Source organism: Megalops cyprinoides, chromosome 6 (genome assembly GCF_013368585.1).
Source record: "Megalops cyprinoides isolate fMegCyp1 chromosome 6, fMegCyp1.pri, whole genome shotgun sequence".
NCBI classification, from domain to species: Eukaryota; Metazoa; Chordata; class Actinopteri; order Elopiformes; family Megalopidae; genus Megalops; species Megalops cyprinoides.
This window is the reverse complement of record NC_050588.1, coordinates 10,599,369-10,621,284: the sequence shown is the minus strand read 5'-3', so window position 1 is coordinate 10,621,284 and position 21,916 is coordinate 10,599,369. Positions and strand designations below refer to the sequence as shown.

Below are 21,916 nucleotides of genomic sequence, written 5' to 3'. Positions count from 1 at the left end.
GGGCCACAGGTAAGGTGGTATATTTGTTACACATTTTTGTTATGGGTTGCACAGGTTGGCGGTGTGAGCACCTGAACCAGTGTTCAGACGGTGAATAGTACTCTGTGTATGTGCATTTGTGGTTCTGAGTACAGTATGGGAACATTAGTATGTGTGTGTGAAGGCAACCTGTCAGGAAGGTTAGCATTGCTCTTTCTGTTTGGTTCTGGATGAGCAGACCTGGAAAGTGGGTAGCATATATTGCAAATGTCCCTCTACCTCTAACTCTCCACCCTTCCCCAAGACAGGAGGATGAGATGAACATTGTGCCTAGCAAAACATAATGGAGAGAAAAGTTTTCATTAAACAATTTCCATACTGGAACCAGAGAGAACATCACTGGGAGCAATACATCAAATGAAACAAAACAATAATGGGATATAGCTGGACCTACATATTTAACTGGCCAACCAACACCAACATTCTCTCATGCTGACACTATATGCACAATGATAAAGTCAGCAGGGGGACTCTGCAAATCGCAGCTAGCAAGCATCTGAATTCATATTTTATATGATTTATAAATAGTTATGAATCTAAGTACAATTAACTCATGTTAGATACTATACATTTTCTACTATACAACTCTTAACTCATTGAAAGTGGTTGAATGCAAGGCAGCGAGTCAGCAAGCGGCAACGGGCGTTCAAAATTCAAGACAACAAAAAAAGTTACTTCTCGGTATGTCAACCAAACAACGGCACAGACGGCGCACGAAGACTGTGACTCGCGCCTGCGCAGTGCCGCGATGGGGGCGTGGGGAAACCTCTGGAGAAGACAAGGGGAGGGGAAACAACCGTCCTATTTGTTGGAGGTCTTCTCTCTGCGCCATTTTGTCCACACGCCTTGAGCACGGTGATTGGGTTTTGTGGATCGGTACTGGAGCCAATCAGAGGGGAATCGGGCGGCGGAGAAACGGTGAGAGGGAGCGCGGCTTGGAGGGGAAGGTAGCCGACAGCAGGGGATTGGTGTGTCATTGACCAACCAAATTACTAACGCCACAAAATGCAGGAATTAACAGTGTTTTTACACATACAAGACGCTCACTGATTTCGGCCGGTAGCAGGAGCGTAGCTGCTGTTGGTAACACATTGCAAGCTAAAATGGTCTGAAGCTACCCAAGGCGATCAGATTGTGGGGGATGTTTTCGCCTGCGTTTGGAAAGGCCTTGTGTGCTGGGTGGTGTAATGTAGCGAGGTAGCACACCTAAACAAACTACTAGCCGGCCAGTACTGTTGCTATCTGACCAACTGCCCTGTCTTGGGGGGAATAACTTACTGCTACATGGAAACAGTGGATAAATGTTGGCACTAGATAGCGATATAATTGTTGATTGGGTTGCTATGTAGGCTTAGCTAGTTTACCCGACGCAGGCCTCTGTTTATAGTTGATGTTACCAGCTAACGTTAGCTACTTTAGCTAACTAGCTGTAATACGCCGCGAAGGAACTCACCAGCCAGATGTCAGAAAAAAATAAGTTCCAATACATCTCTGATTATGGCCCTTTCCAGCTAGCCATTTCCCTGTAACTGGTTTATTAATTTAACTAGCTAACCTGTTTAATTCGAGCAAGACGAGGAATGAGCTAGTTAGGTCGTTGACCATTTCACTCTGGCCTGGTGGGCTAACTATCTTACCGCCTCTATTTAGGTAGACAGTAGGTAGTTTCCTTAATGTGACCATGGCGGCTTTTCCTCCTTTTCAGATTTAGCAGTGCACCGGAAAATTGCACATATTACCAAAATTCCTAGATTATAAATCGCAAACCAGCAACCAAAACCATACCCAGAGAGCAATTTATCTCGCACACCCATGTCTGTACACCGATATTAATACATAACTGCAAATCCGTATATGGAACGGGATTCGTTCTCTACCTACTTCTCTTAAATTTCCCGCATATCACCGCTGCATTATCTGAAACTAATTTAATTGAGCTGTCTAGATTAGACTGATCTATATTCGCTAACTTTTCCTCGCACCCTGAGATGCAGAAGTTAGCCAGCATCGGCGCTGGCCAAGGACGGTCTTTGTCTGAATGTTTCTTTGTTCTTACACGCTAGTATTCAGTAAGGACACCCATTACTACCTTGCATGTTACAGGTAAAGACAGTACAGTTAGCCCTGAAACATGCAGCCAACTTTACAAAAACGCTCAGATTAGCTAAAAAAGGCAGATAGCGACAGCGGGATTATTGTTAGCAGGCGCATCAGATACCGAATTTGCCTTTCATGTAGCCAGTTCATCCTAAAATATGGAAAGGTACCTATCTTTGCTCATTAGCCTAGCTTTCCAAACTAGTGTATCTGTTACAAATATACAACCTGCTTGAGATAACCTTGGTTATTTTGCTGTCTGCGCGATCTTGATCAGGTTCCAGATGTAGACTAAATTAGCTAACCCAACCAGCTAGTCATTTGCGTTGCGTAAACGTTTAGCTTCCTAAAATTAAAACCTCAAGTAATGAAACTTACTTTCCCTTAACATAGTATTATATTGCGGTCGTGTTACTGTAAAATATACAGATAGCCGGCGCTACCTGTAATAATTCATAATGTAGATGGTGTTTGTCACTGACTCAGTGACGGCGCACACTGGCCTGCTAGTGTGGGGCAGCTCAGAAAATGGCGTCCGGCGGTTGGTGTTTTTATCATGAAGCGAAATGCTAAATAGACTGCTAACGAATCAGACGGCCCTGCTTGTTTCTAGCGGGTGATACGATTCAGCAAATCATGTGATTTGTGATCGCAAAATTTGCATGTACTCTTTTTTTAAGAGCCACTTACCAGTTTACAGATTACTTTTGTCCTGATATCGGATCATTCTGTTCACTGTTTGCGGTGGCTAAAACTACCCTTCGGGCTAATAATCTGTAAGGTGTTCGGCGAACATTGTTGTATACAATGGTGCACTGTAGGACACCAAATTCTTGGGAAAATAATTGTGATCATATAATATTTTAGACTCATGTGTATCACATCACCTTATAACTACCCCGCCACAAAAGTATTTTTAAGTCAACTATCAGAATAGATCCCTTAAAATTAGTCGTATTAAGGCTGACTTGCCTCCTTGAATAGCTTACAAATTGTAAAAGGAGAAAATAAAAGATATAAACGACTTTAGTAGATCTTAGCAAATTCGTTGCTTCATCTAAATGCCTGTTTCCGCTGCAACAACAGGAAAGGCCATCACCAGTCTTATTCCCCAAAATGGATTGTGTCTGCAGGGAAATATTTCTAGAGTTTGAAGCCAGAGTTTTGAACTGCCAACTGTGATCTGGCCACTGCATACCGTTGTCAACTACTTAACACGTGGATTCGTTAATGGCAGATATTTCAGCTTCAGCACACACACACACACAAACCTTCACACAAGGTTACTGAAGTTAGCTTAGTATTGCATCCTCTTTCCATCTAGCGATGCCTCTGCCCTGTGTGAGTTTGACCCCCCCCCCCCATAGGTTTGCCAGCAGAGGGTTGTTCGTGTCACCTCTCACTAGACCCTGTCCCGTTTGTGCCCCCCAGATCAGCAGCAGCAGACTGAAGTGAGCTGAGGCAGACCACCACCATGGAGCAATACACCACCACCACCACCACTAGCGGGGAGCAGATCGTGGTGCAGGCTGCCAGCGGGCAGATTCAGCAGCAGGTGGGCCCAAGCACAAGGACAGCCTGAGAGCTCGCCTCTGAATGACGTGCTCCTTCCTGCCAGGGCTGAAACCTTTTCTGTCCCTTATACCAGGAGAGGATGGTTTTTGAATTGCTGTGTTTCTGATGATACATTTTTTGATTGGGGGGTGGCATGGGGGTGTGCTTTTTTGTGTGTGTCATTTTTGTCTGTCTGTCTGTGAGTGTATAAGTCTCGGGTTCAGCAGCAGTGGTAGGGAGAAGTATATTCTGCCTGTGTGTGCGTGGGAGAGACTGGGTAATTCCCTGTCTTTGGGTTTGCATGAATGTTGCGATAATGTGACTTTGTGAGTGTGTATGAGCGTGTATGTCTCATGGTCGATAACGCCAGCACTGCATTGTGTGTGTGTGTGTGTGTGTATGTGTGTGGGCGCGCGTTTGCAGAGTATGCATCTATGAGTGTGTTCCAGGGAGGGGCTTTGCGGCAGCAGCATAATGCGTGTGTGTGCGCGTGTGTTCCGGGGGAGGGGGGGGCTTAATAGCGCTGCGATGTGTGTGGGTGTATGCGTCTGTCTCTCGACGTCTGTTCCGGGGAGGGGCCCAGTGGCAGTGGCGGCGTGGTAATGGTGCGCTGTCTCCGGACGCAGGGCACCGTGACCGCGGTCCAGCTGCAGACCGAGGCGCAGGTGGCCCCCGCCTCGGGCCAGCAGGTTCAGACACTCCAGGTAGTGGTGTGACCCCCGAGGCCTGTCCTGTCCTGTCCCACTGCATGACCCCCACCCCCACCCCCCAACCTGTGCTTGCCCGTGTGCGACCCCAGCATGCCGGTGCAGACTGCCGCGCTGTCTCCCCAGCTACACAGCACATCTAACCTCTCGCCGCCAGCCCGTGAATGACCGCGAGGGACCGCTGGGTCAGAAGCGACCGCCTCTGGTTCTGTCCCGTCTCGTGCCGTGCGAGCCCCCCGTTGCCGCGTGAGGCCCGGTTATCCCAGCCCTGTGCATAGGAGACAACGTGTTTGATTATAGCAGTATTCCACTCCAAGCTGCACAGTCCCAGCCGGAGAGACTGTGCAGGAAGCTCAGGTCCCAAGACAGGATTCAGAGGCAACATTTTTGGGTCTTCAGTAGCAGTTTCTGTAGATAGACAGCACATACTGCTGTCTTAGGGACCAAAATGAATCTCTTTAATTCCTCTCATGAAATTCCAATTTCTTACTGCTAAGTGTTCATGTTGGATGCAGTCAATACAGCTTAACCGCATTGCATCTGTTTTATTAAGTGTAAATTTGATTTGAAATTTGTATTTTGAAACAGACTGGGTTGATTTGAATTTGTTTTGATCGCTTTAAGACAGGGTTATTTAAACAGCTGTGTTGCCTAAAGACCCCCAAAGGCAATTTTCTCAGCTACCAAAGGCAATTGGTGTTGTAGTTTTGAGTGAATCCGTATGTGCATCAATTCTAAAATAAAGGCAATGCTTTGCAGTTTATTAAAGCTCTTTACAGATGGAGGTTTTCCACAAGATGTGAAGGCCTTTATGCGTAACAAATCTGGCTGCAAATATTGGGCTCCGCACGATTCATGGCGTGGACTTCAAATTCTGCACGGCGGTTCTGATTCCCCAGTAGCCTGACTCATTCCGGCTCCTACACAGATCCCTCAGCGGCGTGGAGGAACGGCATGGGGAATGTGTCAGATGCGTGTCATTCGTCAGCCCCGAGGCGCCATCACACGCTTTCTGCGGGAGGTTGCATGAGGATGAAGTGTGAGAGCTTGTCGAGTGGGTGCCGTGGCCTGTCTGCGAGTGTTTGTTCTTCGCCGTCCCCTCACTCATGGCCCGTGTCACTCCGGCGCATGGCACTGTGCAACCGTCACATAGCGACGTTGTGACGGTCGACATCGCGTTTTGGCTGCGTAGGCTTTATCCTCCCGTCCCTTGCCCCCCCCCCCCCCCAACAGGGGCGTTTGTGCTCGAGCATGGGTACCCTCTTGTGTGGAGTCTGCAGCGTGTACGCTTGGCTGTGCCTGTTGTTCGCTCACGGCCCTGCTTCAGTGTCCCGTCGCCCCCCTGTGGCGGTGCGAGGTACTGCGCCCGGGTTACGCGGCTCAGTCCGCTAACCTGTCGCCCTCTCCCCTCCCGTTGCAGGTCCAGGGGCAGCCCCTGATGGTGCAGGTCAGCGGCGGGCAGCTCATCACCTCCTCCGGGCAGCCGATCATGGTGCAGGCCATGCCCGGGACCCAGGGGCAGACCATCATGCAGGTGCCAGTGTCTGGAGCACAGGGCCTGCAGCAGGTGAGGGAGATCTGTTCACTGTTCCGCTGGGTGCGGTGGTGATCACAAAGGTGTGCATCTGCGGCGATGATGTGTTTAAATTGAATGTGAACTGAATCTAGCACAGCCAAATGTGCTTAAAGTCACTGCGCAGGGTGTGTCTGGGCTTCCCAGACCTTGCAGTACGAACAGAACAATCAGTGACATTTTGTAGATTTTGGCAACATTTTAACAAAAGTTGTGCGTCAGGCAAACAATCACAGGAATTCCCCCCTCAAAGGCCACGGCGGTGCTGTACGCCTACCAGACACATCGGAGTAGCTTAACCATGTACCCCCTTCCCTCCCTGCCCCCAGATTCAGCTGGTGCAGCCAGGACAGATCCAGATCCAGGGGGGCCAGGCGCTGCAGGTGCAGGGGCAACAGGGCCAGACCCAGCAGATCATCATCCAGCAGCCCCAGACCGCTGTGACGGCCGGCCAGAACCAGGTCAGCCCCACCACGCGCCCAATACGGTCCACCTCACCCACCACACAGCCGTACTAATCATTAACTCTTTACAGCAGTCCAGTAATTGATTCGTACCACCAAGGCCTGCAAGCCCAGCAAACCCAGAGAGTGAAGTTAAAGTAAAGCCATTGTCATTACCTCCTGATGACTCCAGGGACCGGCATTTATTTAAATATTAGCAGCTTAACCACTCATGTGACAGAAGAAAGCACGTGGAGTCTGAACTCACTCCTACATCTACTCCTACTGTACTTGGAATGCTGAAACTGTTAGTGAAATGCTAGCACTGCTTTAATACCAGTGACAGGCTGATAGGGCTTCAGGGGTCTTGCCAGATTGAATCTTTATTTTCACATGGCGGTTTTCAGTAAGTGTTACTCTGGCCAAAATGGAATCTCCTTTAAACCCTGAACAGTACAGTCCTCAAATAAAAAAAAACAAACTCCAGAAATTGAAGCATGTTTTTGAGAAAATTTCATAAGGAGCTTATGTATGTTTGTAGCTGTGTGTGTAACTGTCTCAGGCGAGACTGCGTGTTTAATTTTTGCCTGTGTGTGTGTGTGTGGCTCTCCTGCAGGGCCAGCAGCAGATAACGGTGCAGGGCCAGCAGGTGGCTCAGACGGCAGAGGGACAGACCATAGTGTACCAGCCGGTCAATGCTGATGGCACCATCCTGCAGCAAGGTAGCGCCCTCGTTGCCAACACTCCAACACACATAACTTCCCTCACCATCAAACACTCCCATATAACGCACATATCTTCCTTCACTGTTCCCACACACACGCTCCTTCCATCGATGTCATGTGTGCTCCCCAACAGTTTCCCCATTCCACACACGCAGACCCTCCCTTCCTGTCTTGTTCTCTCTTTCTCTCTCTCTCTCTCTCACACACACACACACCTTCCCTTTCTCATTACCCCACACATACCTTTCCTCACTGTCAGCCAGGTGACTCACAGCCCTTCTCCCAAACCAGAAGGGCAATGTAGGCTTAACCCATCCCACAACTTGTGTAGGTAGTGCTGATGACTTTGTTTGTGTAGGCAGGACACTCTGCTTGTCTTAACGTAGAGGAGAGGGTACTGCAGTCTTTTTTTCTCTCAAATCATATGTACTAAGTGTACTATCAAGTGACCCTTTTCCCCCTTTAACGGCATGTTAAATGGGCTACACCTTTTTGCTGATTGGGTCAGAGGTTGATAAGCGCAGCCCCAACTCTCACAGCCAATAAGAGAGACACTCTTGCATGTATCTTTACTATCTTTATTACTCTCTTAAAGCGCTGCTAATGCTGGTCAGCATGGTGTCGAGCTCTATAAGTCCCCAGCAGGGTGGTCTGATGGAAGAACAGTGAAAATCAGTGATGTCACAATGGCAGCAGGCATTTTATGTTGAAGTCACAGTGTTGGCTATGGAGTGAGTGCTGGCATATGCCCACAGCAGGGCAGCTCACCACAGGCTCCGGCAGCCTTGCCAGGGCTCCCTCGGTTGGATCAGGTGGTCACCAGGACGCATGGTGCAAAGGTCCCTTACATTCCTGCCGTGTCGCTCCCACAGGAATGATCACCATCCCAGCGGCCAGCCTGGCGGGGGCCCAGATCGTGCAGGCGGGCTCCAACACCAGCACAACCAACAGCGGCCAGGGCACTGTGACCGTCACCCTGCCAGTGTCCGGCAACATGGTGAACGCTGGCGGGATGGTCATGGTAAGGCCCCCCTGCGAGGTACCCCACACCGCGCGTCCACACCAGACTGAGCACGGGAGCACAGGGAGGGGGACACGGGCCACCGCACAGCGTCCACAAGCTTTCCACACTGTTAAAACCATATCGGTGTTGGGAGATCATTATGGTGTAGTTGAGAGGGTTACTGTGGGAGTGTTCATGTGTTGTTATTCACTGAGGTGGGGCTACACTTATTCACTGCATTATTGGAAAGTTGCAACAGGAGAATCACCCCAGACTGACACAGAAACCATCTAGGTTTCATTTAATGAAATGAAACCCTCATGCTCTGAACTTATTTTCCCTAACTTTTTTTATCCTCCAAGGATTATAGATATCTATGAAAAATAAGAAATAACACTGTAGATTTGGGATGCATGTAATATTTTAATGGAAGCATTTTTTGTTTGAGTAAAACTAGTAGCACTGTGAACCGGCTGCAGTGACAGTCCTGCCGTTGGCAGCAGCGGCATTGCTGTGCCTGTCCCCGCCCCCGCCGCGGCGGCGCGTCTCTGACCTCTCGCCCCCCTGTTTCAGATGGTGCCGGGCAGCAGCACCGTGCCCACCATGCAGAGGATCCCCCTCCCGGGGGCGGAGATGCTGGAGGAGGAGCCGCTGTACGTCAACGCCAAGCAGTACAACCGCATCTTGAAGAGGAGGCAGGCCCGCGCCAAGCTGGAGGCCGAGGGCAAGATCCCCAAGGAGAGGAGGGTGAGCGTCTCCTCCCGGCCCCTGGGGGGGGGGGGGGGGGGGGGGGGGGGGGGGGGGGACTGGAGGTGGAATCACCTCTCTGTGCGAGTTGTGGTGGGCTCTGTCAAGCTTGCCACTTCACGGTTTTGGAAACTGGCATTATATCGAGCCTTAAATCAAAAGTTAAATTGGCATTAAATTTAGTTTGTGCTGGCGGTCTGATTGGGTTGAAGAAATGAGAGGAAAGCCGTTAATGGGCTCTGAAAAATGCTCCTGTTGCTGTTTGGTGGAGCTCTTGCAGGGGTTGCCGAGGCCAGTGGGGTTGACGTCATGTCTGGAGTGCCCCTCGGTGTAGGCTCTTGATCAGCTTTATTGCCTGTCTTAAAACTGTCAGGGTCAGAGTTGGCGAAGGGTACGCTAATCATGGATCAGCACTTAAAGAGCACTCTCCCCCAGGAACGCAGCGTCAAAGCGGCGTCATGGACGCACGTTTATAGAAACTTTCCTGACTCCGGCGTGTCGTACCTTCACGGTCGCTAGACGTTAATCTGTATGTCACTTTCAGGTCTAGGCTGTAGTTGTTTGAAGGTCCTTGAGACACAGTACGGCATTGCAGTCACAACACCTACAGATTCTGCGCAGGAGAGAAAGGCCCGCGTGGAGAGCAGGACGGGGTGTCGGTTCAGCCAGCACACCCGGGCTGCTGTTTTTACGCCCCCCTCTCTCTGAAAGAGCATAAACGGATTAAACGCGGCTGCGTCCCCGTCCGTGTGTGCGCAGGTGTCGTTTCCACCTGCGTCCGTGTCACACGTCTGTCTGCTGGTCTGTGTTGCTCAGCTCTCGGCGTACCTGCCCTCGCTTTAAACGCGAACAGGTCCGCTGGCTGCCACGAGCATCAAAACTGCTCCTTTTTTCAAAGCCTCCCTTGGTAACGAGCGTAATTCTGCCAGTGTGTGTTCTGCCTGTGCAGAAACATTGAAAAAAGGTTTAATTTTTTTTTTATTTTTGACCCATTGTAATGCCCTGTTCTGTCCTAGAGTTTCTGACCTTGAGATAACAACAGCTGAAATTCGCAGGCAATACGCAGGCGATACGCACGTCATGTTGTCGTAATTCTGACGGTCGACGCGCTGGATTCTGGAAAACTTCCACACGCTCAATGATGTTGATTTGTTGCTGTGCTCCTATGTTCAGATGCAAGATCAGTGTATCGTCACCCATTGCACCGTTTTCATGGACTGTTACAATCCAGAACTATAGGGCATCGTCTGTTGTCACCTCTCTCCTCTTAGTAACGGTATAGTTTCCATGCAGGAGCTCCATAAAGCGGAAACATGAAAGGACTCCTCAGTAAGCTCTGTAGCAGTGTATACGGTTTTCCTAATGTGATCAAAAACAATGCACAATTCTTGCTGAAATATATAAGGATTTTTATCAGTCCTCCACAAGTGGGCGCTGTTGGTTAACAGAGCCTGCAGCACACGCAGTGGACATCCGGAGTTGGATTCTCACATCTCCTCGCGCTAACCTTGAGCATGTCTCTGTCCCCAGAAATACCTGCACGAGTCTCGTCACCGCCACGCCATGCAGCGCAAGCGGGGCGACGGGGGCCGCTTCTTCTCGCCTAAGGAGAAGGAGGAAATGGCGCTGTCCATGCAGGTGAGGGGGCTGCAGGGGAACCTAAAGCAGGAGGCGACGTTTGAGGTAGCGGACCTCAGCTCTCATTGGCCACCCACGTCCGCCCCGCCCCTCGGGTAGCCGACAGCAGCTCTCACACCCCTCCTCCCCATACCGGGCTGCTGTATCCTGACACCAAAGCTCCATTTTAGTCCTTTACTCTCATGCTAAACCCCCACCAGGCTTTATGTTTTCTTGTCATGCTGACTACCTCCACTTATTATATGAGCTGCAATATGTTTATTTTTATACTTTTTTGTAAATTTAGTTCTTTTTTTGCTCAGAAATGTTTTTGTTGGAAGTACCAGATTAAGTTTAAGCCATGGTGAGTGACAGTCAGACTGGGGGCTGGGAAGGCTCTTAGCTGAACTGTTGTTGTCCGGGCCACCTTGTGCAGATGAACTCTGGAGACTCTAAACTCACAGCGTTGGTCAAAATGAAACCATGCACCGACACACCATTACAGAAGGAGGCCCGATCATTCTGGCCGGCACTCCCATGGAGCCTTATTGGCCTCCACTGGTCTCACAGTCCTTATTGGGTTGAGCGTTGGATTTACTAATTCAGTGCCAGATCAGAGTAGGGCAGAGCAGAGGTTTTGCTCAACTGTCTTCAGACCTGTGCCACTGAGACTCCCCAGTCCACAATTCTGCTCCTGCTGCTTGGAGTGTTTTTTGTAATCCTACCAAGCTTGTTTGCACATACATTTACAAATTTAATAGAGACCAAGCTGATAAAGCCAGTGTGTGGCAGTTCTATGCTGAGTCTCCTCACTCAGTTTCAGGAAATGAAGTGTTACCGACACTTTCACAGTGGCTTACTTGAGTTAGTCTAATGTCAGATGGCAAGTGCTAGGTGCTAGGTCAAAGAGAGACACCCCCAAAAACTAGGCTCAGACTTAAGTACAGTGTTGAGCACACTGCGATGGGAGCGAAGAGGCCTTACTGCTTTACTTGAGTCTGTGTGTCCTCCTAGAGCTGCCTGGCGCCTGGCTGAGCTTGTCACTGCTGATTTCCGTGCGTGTCTTGTGCCGCTTGTTGTGTAGCGCTCTCATGTTTACAGCTGGGGTCTGCTTAACCAGAGCTCTCAACTGCAATGTCATTCTGTGGCTACCCCCCTGAACCCTGTGTTTAAACGTATTGTTTTTTTTTTTTCTTCCCTATGTTGTGCTTACTGCCGCTGTCCTGTGACGTGCTTTGCTGTAAACCTCTCTCCTAACACTGTGTTCACTGAACAGATGCAAGGCTAAGGTAGAAGGGATGGTTCAAAGGTATTGTATGGATTTTTCACTATGAGTTCTAAGAGTAATCGGAGCACTTCAGAATATTTGCCGCAAATGGGTGTTTCAGTATTCACTGCCGTGCTGTGCTGCGGGTCACATGCAGACATGCACCCAAGCCATAATTCTAACTCTAATTATAACTTCTTGTGCAGTCGCCCTCGCGGAAACACAAGTGATATTAATATCGCTCATGCAACATTCACCCACCCATTAATTATACATTTGCGGCTATTATTTTAAAGTGTGACCACATAAACGCATTAATGCTGGGATGGAGGTGGGGAAAAGTGGTTTTTAGTGGGACAGGTATGCATAAGGGGATACTGGAGACCCATATTGGCCACACATACTGGGTAGAGAGAGAGAGGGGATTTTTTTCATTACTCAGCGTCTGTTTCATGTTTCCATCTTAATTACCCCACTGCTCTGTGTGCATGCTTTGTATTTTTCGTTAATTTTTTTTTGCTTTTTTTGGTCCACACCATCGCTGTACAGCTCCGCTTGCTCTCTGTCGTAGCTACTCATCGTCGTTTGTTACGCGTTTCAAGGACAAACGAATCCCATGTTTTTTGCTGTTTTAATCATGAATAAATGGATGAACAGTTTTTTAAAAAAATACATTGAGTGTCTCAGAACATTTGTGAGTTCCTTTTTGTTATGGCGAAACCACATATGACAAAATGATTTTTTGAAAAGAGAAACAACTACGAATGACATTGAAATTAGTATAACAAGTCTCCATTAAGCATTACTGTAATTGCATTGTCTCTATCAAATTACCCCTCCATCAAACCTTTGCCTTTATTTCAAAGGAGGCATTCAAATAAAATTAATTTGTCAACCACTTATGTCGTTGACAACCTTTCAAAGTTGGGTGTCTCCAAATGAACCAGAGACAATATAGAAACAAGAACTAGTTTCAGATGATTTCTCAAACTGCTCAGAGTCATGATATGTTGGGCAGAGATTTGAAGGGGAATGTTTTGAACACACACGCTCACACTCCAGTAATATAATGTATGAGGTTTAAAGTAACCAAAGCTAGCAAGCTCAGGTATTCAGACAAATCAAAGATCACCACTAAAAATCTTCATCTGCATGTAACACTGTCAGAAGGAATTGTAAACCTCACAATATAGGTCTCTGGCTTTTCAATATGTCGTACGATAGTTATGTGATATTACAATGTAAGCCTCCTGGTAAGACCAGGAATTGGCATCACTGTACAAATGTAGTGTTTTGTTCTGTGTTTATACAGTACATGTGACCACTTACCTCTTACCCCTCTGCCTCCCCCCCACTCACACCTAGACCCAGGACCAGGCGCAGACCGGAGAGGAGAACGTGGGCCAGATGATTCGCGTGTCGTAACACCAAGCCATCCCTGCGTGTGTATGTGTGTACGTGTGTTTGTTGGAGCTGCTGCAGGCATTGCGTCCAGCCCTGCATCTCAGCCACTCCCTCTTGGTTACCGGTCGCCAAGTGGTTCCAACCAGGGTCACCCCATTCAGAACTCAGAACTGTTCTTCTCAGGCTCCAATCTACCGGAGCCCAAGTCTCCAAGCCTGAGCGCAGAGCACACAGCACCTATGTCCTATGATCCTTTGTGTTACCGTGGAAAGTAATTGGCTATAATGGCAATAGCAAATTCTCAGTGAGATTAATATTAAGGGGACAAAAAGCAAACAAATGAAAAAGAAACATTTTTGCAAATTTCATATTTTAGTGTTTTTTTTTTTTAAACAATCTTTATGTAAACATTGGGCTTTGTATTACCGATTTTCTTACATAGAAAAAAAATACTAAGAAGCTTTAGCCATAGCTTTGTATATTTTTTGTTTTACTTTTTGTGTGCTAGGGTCAGGCGAAGCACTTAATCTGAATTCTGAACCCCAAAATGCTGACATCCTGAAATGTCAAAAGCCTGAGAACGAAAGGGACTTGGCTTTATGTGTGACTAGATGTGTGATCTCTTTAATTTCCCCTCAGTGTAAATGTAAATATCTGAATTCGATTGGCTAGATTTCACCACTGGATTTGCAGAACAAGATTTGATTGTGTTCAGCCAATGGAATTTCTTCAATAGAAATTTTTAATAACAATGGCAGACGTGTATTCTGTTACAAATTGCACTTCCCAATTCTATGCAGTACTGCAGCTTTTTAAAGTTCTTGGGAACTTGATCAATCCCTTAAAATCCCTTACTCTCCCAGACATCTTGTCTCATTATGTAGATGGTGAATGATGTCATACTGTGGCTTTGAACATGGGTCTTGCTGTTAAATAGTTTCTCTTTGTAAAATGCAACTTTATTTTCTTTTACATATTATGTTTCTTGTTGAATTAGTGAGGGGTTATGCATTCATGTTTAACAATTTGCTTTGATCTTTCATTTTAATCTTAGTGACACAAAATGCAGTTTTTTTGTGTAGAGCCTTTAGATAAGGGAAATTACGATTGCTATTGTATAAGACTAGAGCTACAGAGACTCCTGGAGTTCCCCCATCCCCCCTGACAGAAAGACACACACCCATTCGTGGAAAGTTTTCTGACAGTTGGGTTCTTATCCATATCAGTCCCTGCTGGTCCTCACTGTCAGGCGTTTTTTCACCTTGAGAACATTCCAACCAGCATTGTGTTCTCAAAAGTTCCTGTATGACGCATTGAGGCTAATCTAATGCAGAGAGAGCTCTAAACCCAGGGAACAATGGAATTCCACATGAAATGTCACCGTTTGTCCATGCCCTTTGCTGATCTGTTTTTAAGGAAACCGTTTCACTGCAGATTTAGTAGCAGTTGGTCTTTTTGCCTGACAGGCAGCCAGTCTTGGTCTTAATTGGATTGTGTTTTATTGGTTACACATCAATTTGTGATGGAAAGTAATAAGTAGGGAGTGATGGTACTGTTCTTTCACGTGTTGTACCTTTCTACCACATTCATCTCCATTCTGTCTGTGTAGGAAGCCTAAATTGTGAGGATTCCCACAATTGTCTTTTCTATAAAATCCTGTTCTGTTTGTAGTATTTATCTTTCGTTGGAAACACACACTACTTTTGAACCAGTCATGAGATGTCGAGTGTTTATTGCAGTAGTGTCCATTGTTGTACTCTGACTTAGATATTTGCAATACTTTTAAGGGCTGTTGCATGTGTACATTTTTACATTTCTTAGGAAGAGATGGCAGAGGGCAGATTTCTTTTTTGGGGGGGTAATTGTGTACATACAAACTTTTTATATATTGTATTTGTTTTTCTTCCTGCATGAATTATTTCAAAGTAGTTGAAGACTCTGTACATTATTCTAACATTAAACCGATAACCTTTTATTTTACATGTGTTTTGTATGTTGTCACCGAAACACATTATGGGTTTCCATAAACTAGCAAAGGTAGACTGTAATTGTGTTAATAAAATTTGAAGTTCGACACAAATGCGCTGTTTAGTAGCTGTCCATTTCATACACAAATATGTGCACGAGTGAACAGTGGACAAAGACTTGGTGCATTAAGTAGTTGCATGCATGTGAATGTGCTCATGGTGTATTTTATAGGAGCTTGCATTCTGTAATTATTTTGGAGCTAAATATACCTACAGATTTTTGGGGTAGCTTTTGGATAATATATGCTAAACCACAGATAACTCCTTGGTCTGACTCATTCAGTTGAATCCATTTGTAGATCGTGGCAAAGCTCCTCGATGATACACCGAATTTCTTACAGATAACGAACGGGAATTATACAACAGCCTGGATGATATTAATTTCTAGAGCGGGCAGTGTTCCAGCAGACGATTGACTGTTTAATTTTTCAGTCAATATTCTTCATAATATACCTAAGGAAAAAGGAATATGCCATCGGGTTTTCACGCACACATTACCAAAACCCCGTGCATCCACTTACTTTCACGGTCCTGACGAAAGCACAGGCACACGAGACTTGATCAAACGTACACATTTTTTCCTAAGTATGTAGATGTACTGAACCCTGTTCTTATTCACATTCACTCATAACAAAAGTACGGGTGCATTGCCACATTAACCTGAAGTATATTAGATCCTGTAATATCTGCTGAGCCTTGCAGGTCCTACCATACATGAATCACGAGAACCTGACCATGCACGTGCTTTCCTGTACTGCACAATGCAATGTTCAAAAACACACATCAGTGTGAAAATCAATTCACCTGAAACAAAAAGTTTGTCCTAACCCGTTATCGTGATAACGTCCGTGTCCATCTTACATCTGCGCATAAGGAAACGGAGACTACTGAGGTCCAATCACTGAAGAAATCTCAAGCGATTGTGCAAGACGGTATTACTGCAAAACATATCTGACCCGAAATGTTGCTTGAATATGACTTTACTTGAAGGGCCGCCCGCTTCTCCGCGCTGGCCAGGCACCGCCTACTCTCCGCCCACGCTTTCAGGTGACTGCCTAAGCAAACAAATCGCCTGCAGCTGGCTGCTCCGGGGGGGAACTGCGCAGTCCTACGCGGAGGAAACGGGGACGGCTCTTGGCAAGGCAGCAAGTGACAACGTTTCGTCGCCTGTCCTTACCTAATTGAACACGGTGCATGGAAGCAGTGCAAGCATATCGGCGCAAAGACGTATTTTATAGCTGCATGAGTTTTACCGTGAATCGCGAAGGCTAGCGATAAGTAGACGCCTCCGTCTCCAAGAAGCAGGAACAGGAGGAAGAAGTGACAACCCCGTGTACAGTGTGAAATTTCTTTTAGCTAACTGGTTAGCTAGTTTGCGCAGAATCGTCAGCTAGCTACTACAAGTTTATTGCGATGTCGGAGTCTGCGGGGGACGGGAAGCTGGAGATGAAACAGGCGAGTAAAGAAGTCAAGGAGAGCGAGAACGTGGCGGAGAAATACTCGGCGATGACAGTGAGCAAGAACAGCGACATGAGCATGGGAGAGCTGTCCTCCGCGTTCAACGCTGTCACCACTCACAAACCTGTCAAGAAGGTAGGAAGTGATTTACAAACGCGCCTGTCATTGCGGCTAAAACTACGAGCGCCAGCAGCACACCGATCGCTAGCCTAGCTAGCTTAATATTTTAAAAGCTACTTAAGAGTGCGTGCTAGTAGAATGCGTGACCGAAGCATGACATTGGAAGTCTCTGCGGTTTAAAACCCCGGCATAGGCATACCTTGCCGCATATTTTCTGAACTTACGGTAACTGGATACGTGCCTGTATACGTCGTTGCGTTCATTATACAGCTATCTAGCTAGTGTTCAAAAACAAATGTAACTCGACTAGCTATAGCGAGCTAAGTTATACATGTTATGCATCATAGCAGTCTAGCTAGCAAGTGTTGTTAGATATCTAGCCGAGTTACATGCTTTCCGTATCTTGACCTTGACTATCGACTGTACCTAGCTAGCTAGCTAATAAATCCTAGCTATAACTAGCAACGAAGCCAGGTGATCAGTGCGATATTCTTATGATATTTTTTTCTGTAAATAGGTAACCAGCTAATCAACAAGCTGTAGTGCACGGAATTATTGACAGATCAAATGAAGACTTGCCCATATTGTTTTGATCAACAGCCTGTTACTAAAAAACACTAGCCGGCAATCCAAGTTAATTTAAATATGTCAAAGAATTCTTCCTCTACCGTGGCGACATCTCTGAGGCTGTGGTTGTACCTGTGAGTGTGACCAAGGGTATTTTTAATGATGCACATTTCCGCACAGCTAATTTTTGTCTGATTGACACAAATTAGTATAGTACAACGTTACGTGTAACGTTTAAATTTTATCTGGTCTGAACTGATACGAACATTTGGTTGGAATGTGAAGTGCCGCAGCATACTAGGGAAATTATTCTCAGATCCTTGAACACACACCTTGGTCAGTATTTTAGGCATCATCGTAAATTACCTTCCGTAAGGATGCAGTTTCGGTGTCCCGCACGTGATTTGCACCCACTACCGCTCAGTTAAAGCAAAAGTCAATCAGTCGATCAATGCTTTACGTGTAGTACATTTCTCACTAGTTTAATCAATGACATTCCCGCCGCCACACGCTTCCTTGGATTTCCGAATCCAGTGTTTTTGAAGTTTGCCCCTCACGTGCAGTGCACGGCAAGCATGCAGCGCAAGGATTCTGAAGGTCAGATGCCGTTCAGGGGTGATACGGTCTGAGGTCCCCTCCCCTTTCAGGCTGTTTTCCCAGAGGTAGTATCACAAACTCCATAGTGTCCCCTTAACTTCGACAAACTATATCCACACGTTACAATGACAGGATGTCTTCTTCTCAGCTGTGTGTTCAGTTACCATTCTCTGTCAGCTAGTTCCACAAAGACCTCTTTAATGTGGAAAACACCTTAACTCATGCACGAGACATAGGTGTCCACTGTGATGGTGTATTCATTACCGCATCAGTGACCACTTTATTTTCCTAGCTGGCACGGATACGGTTTAGCAAACACAATACTCAACACTGTTGTCAGAGCCTGTAGTCAGGTGGCTGTCTGGCTCATGCACTGTGTGTTAGGAGACATTTTGACAGCTGTCCTCTGGTGGAGACTGGTGGGATTAATTGCTGGGGACAGGTTAGCCCCCCTGGCGACGAGAGAGGCGACCCCAGTCGTGCCCAACCCCCTGCCCTCGTAATGTCCCCTCAACATAAACATGTGGGAAAAGTTTCGAGGACTTTGTCGTGGCGGACAGGGAAGGAACGAGGTGTTGGACTGCCCCGACCCTTACAGTGGGCTTCGGCGCAGAGTGGGGTAACCATGCATGAAAAACATCCCTGTGTTGGCATTAGTAGAGGCGCTGCATTTTACCCCTGGGCTTGCAGCCCATGTCTCAGACACACACGTGTGCGCTCACGGCACTCAGACAGAGCTGGACGAAGTCACACAAAGTGGCGCATTGTGCTCCCCCTCACGCGGTCGCTGTGAGGAAACGGAGACGGCTTGTTTCGGTGGCTCTTCATTGTTGCTGCCTGTGAGGGGGTGCCAGGTTACCTGGTCACCGGATACTCTCAGCAGTGCCCGCTCAGCTCTGTGGGGCTCTCCTTTTTGTCCGTGTCCTTTCTTTCAATGCTCGCCCTCTTTCAGTCCTCTCTCTCGGTCCTCTTGGCAGTTCCGGATGAAACAGAGAGAAACGGTAGAGAAAGAAGTCATCGCAGGAACATCGTCGCTGAGTGTTTGTGCTGCTTTCTGTCTCTCTCTGCCTCTCTGTGTGTCTCTATGTCTGTCTCTCTCTCTCTCTCTCTCTCTCTCTCTCTCTCTCCCTATTTCTCTCTCTTTCTGCTCTTTGCAAGACACATTTGATTTGATTTATTTGACAGCATCAAGTTAAATCAATCATTTATTGACAAATCAATTTATTTGACAAATTTTTTCTGCAATGGCATCACAAAATTATTGTGCAGGTTTGTCTCCCTTCATGTCCATGTTTCACTGGGTTTTATCTTCCCCGTTTTGGTTCTTTATGCGGGTGAAAGACGGACACCATGTGTATTTTCTGCAGTAGTATCACTAGGTCTATGTCCCTCCCTTCTCTCTCTTTCTCTCCCTCTCTTGTTCTTAGATTTGGGCTTCTTAAGATAGAAGTTGTAGAGTTGGACCACTGCTTTCATATATTGTATTATACATGTTCAGATGCTTGTGTATGACATATAAGACCTGATGTGTCCCATATTGTACGTAACATACAGTCTATATTGTCTGTATGTAAATAATAAATTGTGTGATCACAGAATGAGTGAGCCCAGGCCATGCTGTTCACTGTATGGTACGTTTACTCCCTGAATCCTAATGAGCGTGCCCAGTGGGACTGAGTCCAGGCAGGCCGACCAGTGGACGCTGAGTCCCGGGTCGCTCTGAGCATGCCCAGAGTTCTCCTCAGATGGAGCTGTCACCGTGCCCGGTTTCTTGGCAACCGCTGAAGGGCTCTCGAGGAAAGAACGCGAGTAAATCTGCGCTGACAGAGCAAGGGAGGCATGGAGGCTGAGCGTGGCCAATAAGCCGTATGGTTAACACCGCGGTGGAATGCAGGCTCAGACGTTTTGGATTAAGATCTGTGTGGAGGACACCAGCTACTTTCCTCAGCTCCAACTCACCCCCCCCCCCCCTCCCCAGCAGCACAGCTTAATTCGCTGTGACCAGGGAAAGGCAAATGAACACATCAGTGAATTCCTCACATGCATTGAGTAAGGGCCAGAAATTAGATACAGAAACCTTAACCCACTACCCACTAAATCTATCTCTCCACTACTCCAATAGCGATAAGTGTCTGTCTGCCCTGAGAGACCCAGTGTGCTGTCTCTACTACTTAAGCAGGCCACAGTGCCATCAAGCAGGTAGGTCAAGGAGGCCTGGGCTTGGTCATGGTCCAGTTATCCAGATATGTTGCACGGCTAAAGCTACTGTGTAGATTAGAGCCAAGGCATCAGCTTAAAAAGAGTAATGACTGATGCCAAGCATGTGGGTGGGTATAAACACAACCCAATGCCCTCATTTTTATGTAATAACTATGTCATAACTATGAGATTGACAAGATTGAAAGGAGAGCTAAGTGTCTCTCCTGGAGGGTGAAGGCTCCAGAACAGGGTTCTGAGTTTGATTCAGTGTCCAAGAGCTCTTTGCCTCAGTGGTGCTTTCCCAGCCCAGAAAGAGTTAATGATCTCTGGAACCCCTCACCTAGGAGCGGAAGGTTGCCCCCCAGCCCCCTGCACCCACATAGGTTTGGAAGTAAATGGTCTGGCCCACCGCTGCCCATTTTTTGCATGGTAGCCAATCACCTCCATTAACCATGCTCTTTGTGTACCACTGACAAGCTGCCACCTGCTGGCTGCAGAGGTGAAGTGAAAGTCGTTTTGTCTCATGTCAGCAGCCTCAAATCCCTGTTTTAATGAACGCCGGTGCCTGTGATTTGTTTTCCAGTGGACCGTGAAGTGACCCAATTTCCAGTGCCACTGTATTAGGAAGTGATGTCACTGATGTACAGGCCTGTACAGAGGAGTGTGTTCATCCATACAGTTGTAAAGCACAAAGTGAATCTGTCAGTAAAGTAATGGTAGGATCCTCTGAGAGTTATTTACAATCCATTGTGTTTGGCTGCAATAAGCGTTGTGGCATAGCTGAAATTATTGTGTTGACCAAATAGCAATTGCAGGACAGTTTTGATGTACTCCCTCAGCAGATAACTGTCAACACAGAAAACATATTTGAACCACAGGATAAAGGCTGACCACAGTTTGACCGAGGTTTGACCTCAGTTTGACCGCAGGGGAAACCTGCTGTGCATCAATGTTCAGCAGCATTACTGATTACGCTGATCTTAAGTAAGGCTGATGCAGGCTTCAGTTGTGGAGCTTGTGCTCTGTAAATAAGTGTGTGTGTGGGGGGGGGGGTTAATGATGGTGAACGTGGCGTGCAGCCAAGCACGACTTGTGACAGTGTGTCACAGAAAGACTAACCACAGCTTCTCAGAACATAAAGGCATCATCGGGGGTGGCATAAACAGGACACCCTGGTATTTTTCCTCTCCATTTTCACCCCTGTTGTGCACATAGACCCCGACACAGGAACTCAGAAAGGAACGGGGAACCTGATGCATTTTACCTGGGGCATGTTTCTGTTGGCCATGGCTATAAACAATGTGTTAATATGATGTAGGTCTACACAGCATGCATTTTTTCTCTATAATGGAAACCATCAGGATAATATGGTACACTTAGAATTCATTTTAAATGCAGTATGTTACAGTATTTTTTATTCTCGCTAGTGTTTACTTTCATTGATGGTTACGAGGGTCCCCACCCATGTCACGGCTCAGGCAAGGACTCGGACGCAGACCACGGGAGCTTCAGGTTCCAAGCGGGTTTATTGCAAACGTCAGAATAAATAGTGAAATCAAAACAGGCAGGGTCGAGACCAGGAAGGCAGTCCGTGGGCAAAACCAGGGTCAGGAACAGGAGCAGGCAGGGTCAGGAGCCAGGTAGGCAGGAAATCAGGCAAATTGGGCCAGGCGGCAGGCAGAAACGAAGTCGAGGCACAGGCAGAGTCGAGATCGGGAACTCACAGACAGAAAACCGGCGGGGACGAAACAGGCGAGGAACACTGCTACGAA

The 21,916-nt window shown here is 47.1% G+C and overlaps 2 protein-coding genes across 4 annotated transcripts in view; both read left to right on the top strand.

The window, feature by feature from the left end:
- Positions 1-815: 815 nt before the first annotated feature.
- Positions 816-13,993, top strand: nfya (nuclear transcription factor Y, alpha). 3 transcript variants are annotated; one of them, XM_036530982.1, is made up of 10 exons: positions 816-957; positions 3,568-3,691; positions 4,317-4,394; positions 5,818-5,964; positions 6,300-6,431; positions 7,030-7,135; positions 8,011-8,159; positions 8,715-8,888; positions 10,419-10,526; positions 13,138-13,993. In XM_036530982.1, exons 2-10 carry the CDS (start codon positions 3,611-3,613, stop codon positions 13,195-13,197), a joined length of 1,035 nt encoding a protein of 344 aa, XP_036386875.1. In that variant the 5' UTR covers positions 816-957; positions 3,568-3,610; the 3' UTR covers positions 13,198-13,993. The 3 variants fall into 3 exon arrangements, with proteins under 3 accessions (XP_036386875.1, XP_036386874.1, XP_036386876.1); XM_036530981.1 differs by having other exon boundaries at positions 4,317-4,397; XM_036530983.1 differs by lacking the exon at positions 4,317-4,394.
- A 2,288-nt stretch (positions 13,994-16,281) lies between these two features.
- The window catches only part of LOC118779088 (S-adenosylhomocysteine hydrolase-like protein 1), a 39,629-nt gene continuing 33,994 nt past the window's right edge, over positions 16,282-21,916 (top strand). Inside the window, exon 1 of the mRNA XM_036530972.1 lies at positions 16,282-16,796. Within this exon, the coding sequence (XP_036386865.1) occupies positions 16,617-16,796 (180 nt within the window). The 5' untranslated portion in view covers positions 16,282-16,616. The remainder of the gene's footprint in view (positions 16,797-21,916) is intronic.